Raw genomic sequence first — 12860 nt, forward strand, 5'->3', positions numbered from 1 at the left:
CTCCCTCTCGTCTAAAATGGTCACATCCGCAACCAGGATGGCTGCGCCCGTAACGGCAAACTTGACGACTCATAGCAGATCTCCACAAACCAATGGGTGATGTCACACATGCTCTGTCCACTAATTTTACAGTCAAAGGTTGTGTCCCTCTTGTCAACAGGTGTTGTGGCTGACATGCATGTGAAACAACACTTGGTCAGTACATCTGCTAATGTTGTGGAAAAGCTTTTGTTCCTTAATTTTAAAGAATTTAATTTTACAAAATCTGATGTCAATTAGACATTTTCTACTGATGAAACCTCACTGTATGTTGTGGACATACTGTATAATACACTTCATTTCAAGTTGTCTTATGATGAACACAGAGGCAATGGGTTCAAGAAAATAACACTAAAATATACTGTTTCAGTTGTATTCACATCCATCGAATTGTTAACCAGGAAAATTACGTCTCTAAACTTGGGAGTATTTGGCATTTTCTTTCTTGAGGAATGGCAAAAATGATTAACAGAATAGTACCCTGGGAGCTGAAAGCACCGGCTACAGTTCATGCAGCAGATTCACCACAGAGCCTTCTAAGACGAGACGGGGAAGGTTTCCAAAAGCCAAAAATAAAGAGTCTAAGCCACTTCTCTTCTTGAACAAAGGCTGTCCTTAAATATCTTAATGCTGATTCTAGTGGGATTCTGACAGCTTTTATTTTGGCTTTTGGGAAACTTTCCCTGAGTCATTCAAATACCACTTCATCACCCACAAGCTCCTGTGTGAGCGTCAGTTCTCATATACATACAGTACATCTTTTTACACTTTTCAGGTGTCTTCACAAAACTAAAGTTATCTTGCAGTCATGTCATCAATAAAAACTGGATTACAAAGTGTTATTGCGCAAATTGATTACCTACAAGATCATCCATAAAAAGAATGATCACTTTCTACTTTTACTTTGATTCATACAGACTAATAAATACGCATCCCTTCAACAGTAACTTCCCTTGGCTTCACAATAAAAAGAAATTCCCTATCCGGCAGCCATTGCAAGCCTTCACCCCTTTAGTGTTATTTGCACTTTAAAAATACATGTCTTAGTAGAAATGTTACAGACCGCATGTCAACAGATAAGAAACCCATAAAGGACAGCATTAAAATCAATCTCTTTGTGAAAAAAATCAGTCACATGTGAGAATATAAAACAAGCCCCCCAAATCTCTTTCAAATAGAGATTAGTCAAAGATTGGTTAAGACATTAAATTTTTATTAAAGATTTTAAATTACAGGAATGATAAATATATTAATCGGTAAGATTTACTTTGCAAAGACCCTATCCCCAGTTAAATCATCGCCTGATTTTGCTCAATGGGTGAATGGAACATGCCTATTAAAGTGAAATAATCTGACTCAATACGTATAAAATAAGATGCTGTAAAGACACATAACATACAGGCACAAGATGGCAAACATACCAAGACACAACATAATTCAATAGTCCTATATTCATTTCCATCAAGCTTTTGTTTTTGGTACATTTGAGTTCTAAAACAAATCTCACATGCGCTATGTCATGCCAAGCCGTGCTGTTTTACTGTGTGTATTTTACTTTACTCAGTGACGCGCATTAACACAAGACACCACCAAAAATAAAATCCATCTAATGCGTCAAATGCTAAAAACCACAATGAAGTTGGGTATGAGGCATCCAAACAGTAGAGCAGATTCTGTAGGTAGTAGTGGATATCCTTGCCTAGTCCAAAAAAATACATTAAAGATAAAAACTAAACAAAAGGAGCGTGTCTTAAAGGACGTATCTGGGGTCAGTAGTGGAAAAGATGAAGGGGTGGAGGACAAGCAAAAAACAAATCAATGTTTTTCTGTCAAGGAGCAGAGAGTGCACTGACAAGCCTCAAGCATTATGGTAGACATGAATTATTAAATACACTGTGCTGCCATTAATCATTCATGGCTCCAGTTCCAGATTCAATCAGTCAACTACGTTGGGCTAGTAGCTGGAGTGATCATTTTGTCATGATTTGGACTTATAGTGGTAAACGAGGTACATTTTAAATGGTTAAACCACTCACTATTGGTCAGTTATAGATTTCCCTTAGTGATTTTAATCTCACTGGATCATGCTTCACCTAAGCTATTTTTCTGCATTTATCAAGCTGATTCTGCTCACATACATCTGCTGCTGTATATGTTGAGAGCAGTGTGTGTCTGAGAGCATGCCTATGTTCCCACAGCCCTATGTTCCCACATTTCTAAGATTTTTCCTTTTTCATACATTTGTATCAGATTTTATACCCCTTTCTATCAATTTGGTAGCCAATTACACCCAACCTATTATCCAGCAGCAATGGACTACAGATGGAATGTAACCCTAACCTAGGGCCTAATTTCAAGAAAAATCTTAGAAATGTGGGAACATAGGGCTGTGGGACCATTGGGCTGACCCCATCTGTCTGAGCCCTGTACCATTACATCATATAGCTCAGGGATCTTCAACAGGGGGTTCGGGACCCCCAGGGGGTCCTCAGAGTCACTCCAGGGGGGCTTCCAAATTATTGTTAATATTTGAAAGTTTTTTCAAAAATTAAAAAGTCTAACATGATTCCAACATATTATTAGCAAATATAAATCCACTGATGGTAGGCTTACTGGCCTATAAGTAATGTAATGTAGTCACTAAGGTAGCCATCCACATATACAGTTCATCCCAAAGGACTGACTATTTCACATTTGTTTCACATTTAAGGGTTAACATTAAAACATGATTTATAAAATCATGCCAACAATTATTAGGCTATTTGAATAGCTTAGTATTCTATGCAAAAAAGGTATCTATAAATGCTTTAGGCTGCCCTAAAAGTTATCGTAGGACCAGATTAATATGCAACTTCATTTTATACAATATATGTAGTAGGGGGTGCCTGATCTGTCTCTTTCAATTAAGAGGTCCTTGGCTTAAAAAACGTAGAAGACCCCTGATATAGCTGGTGGGGGGGGGGGGGTTCTGTGTCTCTGATAGTAATGGAGGTTAGCTAACACGGTGATCAAAGGTAGATTGATGAGAGGGCCCGGAGCAGCGGGTTAGCAGGGTTTTTCCTGCATAGAGGAATTTTTGGCACCCCCCCAAAGAGGTTTTAGCCAGAACCAAATAAAAATAACTAGCACCAAAATGATAAGAATGGGATATAAAAATAGTGATTTACCAAACAACCGTTTAACAAGCAGAACATAAACTTAAATGCGAGCGCTAATCTCAGTTTTACCGCCCAGAGTCAGGCTGTGTCTGACTCTTCTGGTGATCTGTACTGGCAGTAGCATCTAAATATTAATACTACTTTTTTAAGCAGTTTTGTTAATTGGGGCTTTATTTACTCATGTTTGTTCATCAAATTGTCAGAAATAACATGTAAATGCATTCGATTTCTGTCAATTAAGGTAACTTAGGGACTTCACTGTAGGCGGACCGATCATATACTACTGCTACTACATCTGCTGCCGTGCGTAGTCACCTCCCCCAAAGGCCCCTTCTTAGTCAGGAAAAACCCTGCTTAGGTAATGATGTCTTCATTCTTTCAGCCATCCATTTGCTCCCTGTTCTTCCTCCCTCCCTCGCTTGCGGCCCTCTCCATCCGCCCCAACCTTCTCTGGAACGGTTATTAAGAGCTAGATTTAGATAAACAGAAAACCATGTCTCTTGGAGTGCATCACCGCAATCTTTTATCTGTGTTTCTATGTGTCTTTGTAATGCCCTAGCCACAATAGGAAAGGAGTGTACATTATGAAATGGGCTACAGGTGCTTCTGCCACTGCCAACAGGCATGTCTGCTTGCATAGACTGTACTCTCAACCTGACCATTAAAAGGTGCTCTAAGCAAGGTCACGCGTATTTTAGGCTACAACATTTTTCTACATCTCTATCAGCGAGCTGCCTGTCCCCTGAACACACTGTAAAAAAACGCGGTCTCTGTAGGCAGCCCAGGCTCCACTAACACCAACAAAAATAAACTGGCCAACCTGCACCACCAAACATAAACAGTCTTCCAGCGTTCCAGCCAATAACCGACAAGAAGGATTTGGGGGTTAGTGCGCGGAAGCACGGAAGGGAGGGAGAGGGGACGGGATGAGGAGGAGGGAGGGGCGAGCTAGCCTCGTTTGATCGAAAATACTTTGAACGTCAACAAGAAGTGGTGCCGTCACCCAACATCGCTTAGAGCACCTTTAAGACTCGCAGTGAAGAGATGAGAAGACGAAGGAAAAGAGGTCAAATGAAGAAACAGCAGACTAAACACCAGTCCCCTTAGTCCAGTGCTTGTCAATGGGACAAACTGTTAATTAATTAGTAATTTTTTGAGTAATTTACAAAAGAATTGTTCCATGGCAAATTCCAGTTAAACCCAGGCCACCCGATTAGTCATAAAGTATATCAATCAAGCTGGAAAACAAAGAATAAATGTGTTCTAAAGGCAATAAAAAAATTCTATAAGAAATAGTCGTTCGCTACCTCCCTCTTCATGCACACTGACATTTTCTCATTTCATACACTGACACTTGAAGTACAGTACATACACACATTATTTTTCCTTGTCATCATTGATGAATTTCGATCCTCAAGTGGAAGACTTTTTCAAAAGGTCCAAACTTTGATCTCAATTCTAAAGATACACAAGCTAAACCAAGTCTGCTAAAAAAAAAATCCCTTTTTAAAGATCTCAACCTATTCCCAGTACCTTGTTGGAATCAACCAACATGAGTCCCATGAAGCAAAGTAGATAGTGGAGAGTAAGTAGCAGAAAGACTTTTTCCATAATTAAATATTGATCCTAAGCCCTGAGGATTTTGGAATTTGCGTGGCTTTGTGAGATTAAAGATCTCAATGCCTCCTCCTCCTCCTCCTCCTCTACCTGCTCTTCTTCTTCCTCTTCCTCCTCTACTTTCCCTCACTCGGAGGGGATGTGATCGCGGGGCAGCTGCATGCTTCTGAGGCGATCCCTCAGCTTGTGGACATCGATGGTTTCGTTCTCACTGCTGCTTTTGCCCTTGTCCCGGAAGCTGGCCAGAGCAGGACGCACCTTCGCACCCTCCACTTTCACAGAGCCCTCGATGGTCTTGTGAAGCTGGATGGAGAAAGGAAGGCACAACGTGTTCAAGTCTAGGCACTATATATATATATATATATATATATATGGCATATACTGTAGTATATATTCTTTGCAAATTTTGCACTCACTCTTTTCTTCTGCAACAGTTACTTTGGATGTATGTATTTGTTTTCCTGTATTTACGGATGCAGTATGTTTGTTTGTTTGTTTGTTTATGTATGCACCTTTCATCAAGGCAAATTCCACAAGTGTACATATTATAAAACCTTTTCTGATTCTGATTCTACACACACTGTATACACTACATACATAAATCTGGTTTAGGATTAGTAGGTAGCATGGGTTTGGAACATGTCACATTTCTTTGACATTTCAAAGCTTTTTGCCTAAATTGTGCTATTTGGTACAACTGCCAATTTTATGTGGTACAGGGTTTTATTTTCAGTGCCATATTATGCTGTAGTGCATACAGTTTTGGCAGGTGTGGCCCTAGTGGAAACAGAACTGCTGACACTGTGCTGGCCTTGCTCTACAGTGAAAGATCAGTAGATAACAATCTGATGCACAGGCACACAAAACATTTTCTTTTTTTTTTATGTAATGGAGAGAGAAAGATCATAGGCAGAGGATATGCACTGGAAAGTGAGGTCAGAGTGACTTTGACCTATGCTGTTTGCTGAAACATCTCACAGAATAAGAGCAGAGAAGGAAGAAGAGGAAATTACTGCACATTTATATTAAACTCTGCAGCTCCCCTTGCCACCTACACATGGCAGAAGTGAAATTAGATAAAAAACCTGCTGCTGCTACTGTACATACCGCAGGCTGATTTTGAGATATGTTAACTAAAAAATAAATAAATGAGTCCTGTTTAGTCGGACTCCCTGGTATTTGAGGTCTTTAATAGGAAACGCACAAGTAAAAACAGGATCCTCACGTTTATCTTTTTTCTTTTTTACATTTTGGATCTTCGGACTAAAAGAAACAATGGCAATTTATTTTAGGTCTGCTAATTCCAAATACTTTCTAGAAAGTTTTCAGCGCCATACATTTTGAAGTATAAAAACACAATTCATTCTCCTAAACACATTGGATCTGTGTGAAAGTTTGCAGTGATTCTCTACAGCCTATTTCATCCCATCTCTCGCTTTTTTTGTTATAGAGTCTATGACTGAGTTCTCTGTTTGGCCAGGCCAAGTTTGTAATCTGGCTGATAAGGTGAACGATTTGGGTGCTACACATCCTGTAGCAACACTAAATAGAATAGTGTCTATATGCTGTAGGATGGAAAAAATTGACTATAATTACAGACACAAAGAAAACATCCCTGTGATTTTTCTCTTCCACATGGACCAGCAAGGCTCTGATATAACAGCGTGTCTGTGTGACAGGCAGACTGGGAGAGGCTGGGCTTTATCTGTTTTTGTCTGCTGGTGGAACGCAGAACAAAAAAGCCTAAATGTCAGGGACAGACAAGCAGCACTGCACTTAGCAGCAATCCTCTCACCATTTCCTGGCCAATTCACAAAGCCAATTAGTGTGCTCACTAAAGTCTGGAATGACATTCCACAGCACATCAGAACTTTAACGTCAATAAGATCATTTAAATTAACATTTGCTCGCTATTTAATGGAGAGGTATACTTGTGACCATTGAGTCAGCTTTATGGCTTTGCCCTGTTGCTCATTCTCCTGGTCTGTGTGTTTGTTACTGTTCTGTCTAGGCGTTTTTGTTGTGTATGTGGTGTTTATGTTCTGCAGAGCAGGAACCTGCTGAAAATCAGTTTTACACTGAGTCAGGCCCGATTGTCTTTAATCTTTTCCTGTTTAATAAATAAAAAATGAAATGAAATGAAAATGAGGGGTTTTCAGTTGTTTGTGAGGCAGGAGATATAGACAGAGGGAGGGGGACAGAGAACAGACAGAGAGACAATAGATAGAGGCAGCAATATTAAGTAGCCTTTTGTCTGTCACAGTACATAACATGCAGAGGGAGGAGGAATCCTTATTGTTGACTGAAATGTCTGTGTGTGTGTGTGTGTGTGTGTGTGTGTGTGTGTGTGTGTGTGTGTGTGTGTGTGTGTGTGTGTGTGTGTACAGCACGGTGACAGCACTACTGATGATATTGACAGGGATTAGACAATTATGAAAGCAGGGAATATGCTGCCTGTGTAAATGATGACAGTTACAACTTTTTACATGAGACTTGGGGCCCTATCTTGCACCCGGCGCAGCGCAAAGCCCTACACAAGTGTCTTTGCTAGATTAAGACCGACGCAGTTGTCAATTTCCCCGTCCAGCGCCCACCTCGTTTAAATAGCAAATGCACCTGCGCCCACCTGTGCACCATGGGCGTGCTGGTCTTACAGGGAGGTGTGTTCAGGTTAGGGCTGGGTACCGAACGTCGATACTTTTATGGCACCGAAAAAAATACTCCAATCCTATGAGTATCGAAAAATTATTTATCTTTCAGTGCCAAATTTTGGTTCCAAAAGCGTCTGAGCGCGCAAGCTTATCTGTCCTCTCTGCATATTGACAGAGCAGACACACACACACACACACACACACACACACACACACACACACACACACACACACACACACACACACACACACACACACACACACACACACACACACACACACACACACACACACACACACACAGACACAGAGGTGCGGACAGAGTAAACTGTCTGCAGTTTTGTTGAAGTCACAGAGAGTCACGGTTGGTTTCAAGTGTGGTTACAGTTTTTTAAAACTTCACAGAGACAGCGTTTGCTGCAATGTGATATTAATGGAGAACCGAAAGCGGTCGCTGTGCTGTTGACGTTACACTTCCTCTTACAAGCAGGTGCCCTGATGACTGACTGATAGGCTGAACTTGCAAGGCAAGGCACTTTTAATAATGTTACTCCCAGTGAGCAGTTTAACCAGATTTTTTTAAATTTTGATAACTGTTTTGATTCACAATTAAGGTGGAAAATAAAAGCTTTGTGTTTAATGTATTTTTGTTGATGGTGAAATGGATTTTAAAACATATGGTATCGAAAAAAGTATCGTTAGGAACCGGCATCGAAACTGAGGTATCGAAATCGGCACCGGATCGAAAGATTTTGAACGATACCCAGCCCTAGTTCAGGTGCACACTTGGCGTATCGCTATCTTGAGGAAGCTGAAAGTGATTGTGCCATTGACCAACAAAAACCTGGTCTAAAGTCAATAACGCAGCATTTCATTGTTATTTTAACAGCGCATTAGTAAAATGCGCCTAGGCTTGTGCACAGCGCGTGCAAACTATGCTTGTTACACACACACACACACACACACACACACACACACACACACACACACACACACACACACACACACACACACACACACACACACACACACACACACACAGGGAAGCATAGCAGCACACAAAAATGAAAAAGATTACAAATAAAAATATTACAATGTGAAATGGTATTATGTTATGACCTGTATTTACTGTTTATTTCATATTATTAATAATATGTTTGTTTGTTTATGTATGCACCTTTCATCAAGGCAAATTCCACATAAGTGTACATATTATAAAACCTTTTCTGATTCTGATTCTACACACACTGTATACACTACATACATAAATCTGGTTAAGGATTAGTAGGTAGCATGGGTTTGGAACATGTCTGTTATTTATTAAACTGTTTGCATAGAATAATATTATAGTGATTACTATTCTTCTCTCTTTCTGTTAAATTAAACTATTTACATAGTAAGAAAACATGATACAAGATAACATGGAGTCATTGGCTATCTTGACTGGGGCTCGAGGACAGAACATGCGTCTCTCTAACCAGATAAAGGGGACGCCATTGAGTCTGACCAGACAGAGGAGACAACATCTAAACTGACAAGATAGACAACTGACGACATCAAATTCTGTTATGATTGTATTTCACACATAAATAAGATACTGTTCGAGGCTTACGTTAGTCACTTTCGGTTCTTCGGTGCTGTGAGTACTGTAAACTGATTCTACTTGCAAGTAAACAAAACTTTATTATGACTTCAGTGGTTCTCTGTCTATTCTTGATAATGTAAATTATTCTAACAATGTCAGATCTCTTTGACATCTCAGAGCTCTTTACCTAAATTGTGCTATTTGGTACAACTGCCAATTTTATGTTGTACGGGGTTTTATTTTCATTGCCTTATTATGCTGTAGTGCATACAGTTTTGGCAGGTGTGGCCCTAGTGGAAATAGAACTGCTGACACTGTGCTGGCCTTGCTCTACAGTGAAAGATATTACAAAGTGAAATACTATTATGATATGCTCGCGCGCTTTCACTTCACGCACGAACAGATCAGTTTCTTCTCTTGAAAATCTCTCCTTCCTGCTTAGCAAATCTGCCATCATAATTGCAATGCGCCAAGGTACAAACGCGCCTGGCTTTTAAAGGGAATGGGAGATGATGGATTTAATGCATGTTACGCCCAAAAAACCCCTATGATTAATTAAGACACTAAGCACAACTCTTTTGAACCATGCGCCTGGAGCATGGACCCTTTTTTCCGCCGCTAAACTAGCAAAAGTGGATTTGTACACGCCCTAAACGCACTTGCGCCAGGCGCTTCACGCTCAATCATTAAAATAGGGCCCTAGGTGTTCGAGAAATTGCCAAAAAAATGGATTGGGAGTTTAGATTCAAGAGGTATGAAACCATTTAACACTGAATTCAGTGATACAATATGTACAATAACTATGCGTTTAAGAATACACCCCAAAATGACCTGTGATGAGATTCTTACCTCTTTAAGGGAAACCACCCCCACGAGGCGTCCGATGCTGGTGACGTAGGCGTGGTCGAGGCCCAGCACGGAGAAGATGGTGTGGGTCTGCAGGTAAACAGCAGAGGTGGTTGGAAACAATCGGTGAAACGTTAAAAACAGTACAAACCAGAGACAACACTGTGCTGGGTACAAATGTCGAGACAAAATTCTAATAGAATTTTTGGAGTTGAATTTCAAAGTCAATTTCATCATTTACTGTACATGACTTAAAGTGCCCATATTATGAAAAAAACACTTTTTCTGGGATTTGGGGTGTTCTTTTGTGTCTCTGGTGCTTCCACACACATACAAACTTTGAAAAAAATCCATCCATGCTGTTTTGAGTGAGATACAGTTTCTGAATGTGTCCTGCTTTCATTCTCCTGGTGAGCTGTTCAAAATCGGCCTCGGACTGTGACGTCACAGTCCGAAATGAGCTGACTAACCACAACCGTTAGCTCTGTAGGCAGTCAGCACGCTAGCGTGCGCCAGCTAACGCTAACGCGAGCATGCTACGTCGTTCTCAATAGCAAAGTACTGCTACAACACACACAAGTTCACCATAATCTACAAAAGAACTACTTACATGTGCCCCCTCATTTAGAAGTCTTCCAGCTAATCCTGCCTTGTAACTGACCAAAGTTGGAGAAACAGCCTCTCTTTTACTGTCTCTAGAGTTAGCTAGCTGACATGATCTACATCTGAGCTACTGCGCATGTGCGAGTGCAATCAAAGATAGTACAGAAGAAGAAGATGAAAAGAGGTCTCACTCTGTAGCTAAAACAGAAACCAGGTGAAAAGAGGATCTGCAGCAGTGAGAGAGAGCTGTGCAGTACAACAAAAATATGGTGTTTTTTGAAAATTAAACCATGTAAACCTATTCTGGTACAACCTTAAAATACAGTTATGAACCTGAAAATGAGCATAATATGGGCGCTTTAAGTTACAGGTCTTTAACTGGGTTTATCCAAACATCTAAACTTGTTAAATAGCCTATACTGGTGAGGTGTGATAATGTGTTCATTATCCTCTTCAGAGGACTGCCAGCTGTCAAACTGTTTTGATTAAATCATTAGTACACTAGTACAGAATAAGTACTGTATTTGCTGATGCGATGACTCAATTTTCCCACGGGGATCATTTCATTTTATTTTAACCTCAAAGGCTCTGTGCAGCTAAACGCAAAAAGAGCAAGAGGTCAAAAACTTCAGTGACAAATTAGAAAGGTTGCAGGATTAATGCCAGCCGCACTTTTGGTTCTCAACCCTTTTAGTGTTTAGTGAGACTTTTTGCTTAGCCAGAATGGGATGTCTGAAATGGATCCCACTGTGCCAAACAAACGGAAGCTGTGCCAAGAAAAAGATTGTAAAGTGGTTCTAAGGCACTCACATCTATTTAAAATGTAATTCAATTATTAAAAAGGTGCTGCAAATAGCATCTCATAATCAATTGATCACCAACACAGTAATGTGGGACAATAATTTCTATATATTATTATATGCAATTTCTGTGCTATGTGCGTTAACCTTTTGAACCTATTAAACAAATGAGACGAGTTCACACACACACACACACACACACACACACACACACACACACACACACACACACACACACACACACACACACACACACACACACACACACACACACACACACACACACACACACACACGTTGAACAACAGCTGTATTTACAACCATACCTTATGCAGCGACATGCGCTCCACCAACTGGATCGTGGCGTCATCGATCTTGCAGTTGTTGAAATTGACCTTGTCATCAAGCTGCTTCTCCTCCAACTCTGTAATCTGTAAAGCACACAGAGGAGGAGAGAGTTTAGGGATGAGAGATAAACAACAGGTAGATGACATTGATTTGACGCTTTAATAAAAGGTTGACCCCCAGTGTTATAGCCTGTTTTTTTGGCAAATCAAACATTTGTTTGATTGTCTGACTATAAAACCTGGAGTGACAGCGTGCACAATAGATGCTGTTAAAAGAAGATGTCTTTATGCCTGGTGACAGTCCCTAATCAGAAGGCAAAGGTATCAAATAATCCCATACCACCTCCTGACAAATCACCTCCCTCTGATAGACAATCAGTGGACCGTGCACCGCACTGAATGACTCTATAAATCAAATGAGGCCTACAACGATGGAGTGTGGGGAAGGTGAATGGGGAACAAGGAAGAGAGACGTAGCGAGAAGCAATGACATGGCAGGTGTATGAGAGGTGAACAATGAGTGATACAGAGAGACAAAAAAGAGGGGATGGAGGGAGACAGTGTGAGGAATGTGCTGCTGACAGAGGAAATGAGAGGTGCTGTTGATGGATGAATTATGAATGATGTCATATCCAAAAATATTAGACTCCAGGGTAATCGGCCCGTCTAGGGGATATTGAGGAATCTGAAAAGTCAGGTCTGTCAAGGTGTGATGTCAGGAACTGCCAAGCCAAGATTTGAGGTGCATACCAAGAATCAACTGTATTTGATATAATATGTGTAGATTCACTTTCCATATAAAAAAAAATTTTTTTTTTTTTAAAAATTTTTTTTTTTAAAATTTATTTTTTTTTTTTTTTTTTTCCATACAACTTAATTGTTGTCCAAAAACTATAAAAATGCATCAATGAGCCACACTGTTGCCCTGGATAACTCCATATTCATTTACCATGATTATCATGATGACACTGTAGATTATTTTGACTAAATCCCATGTACATTGCCTGCTGAAATACTCACTAGAGCACCAAATGTGGATTAATCTGCAGCTGAAAACAGACTCAACAAAAACACAACATTTGATAAAAAACTACAGTACCCAGCTATTTTAGGACATTTCTGAAAAAATCTAACCACATTTGTATGGCCATTTTAAGGTACTCAGTTGAATGGTTAAACTAAAGGATTTGAGGCTGAGTGAAACAGACAATGTA

The 12860-nt window shown here is 40.1% G+C and overlaps 1 protein-coding gene across 4 annotated transcripts in view; it reads right to left on the minus strand.

Annotated features, from left to right (window-relative positions):
• Positions 1–12860, minus strand: part of LOC120552194 (chloride channel protein 2-like) — a 90663-nt gene continuing 77803 nt past the window's right edge. For 3 of the 4 annotated variants that reach the window (XM_039790020.1, XM_039790001.1, XM_039790030.1), the window contains 3 exons: positions 11626–11730; positions 9900–9986; positions 4126–5117 (listed from right to left, as the gene is read on the minus strand). In XM_039790020.1, the coding sequence (XP_039645954.1) occupies positions 4941–5117; positions 9900–9986; positions 11626–11730 (369 nt within the window). In that variant the 3' untranslated portion in view covers positions 4126–4940. Of the gene's footprint in view, positions 1739–4125; positions 5118–9899; positions 9987–11625; positions 11731–12860 lie in introns of those variants that run through there. The other variant, XM_039790011.1, reaches the window with a different exon arrangement.

Source organism: Perca fluviatilis, chromosome 2 (assembly GCF_010015445.1).
Source record: "Perca fluviatilis chromosome 2, GENO_Pfluv_1.0, whole genome shotgun sequence".
Lineage (NCBI taxonomy): Eukaryota > Metazoa > Chordata > Actinopteri > Perciformes > Percidae > Perca > Perca fluviatilis.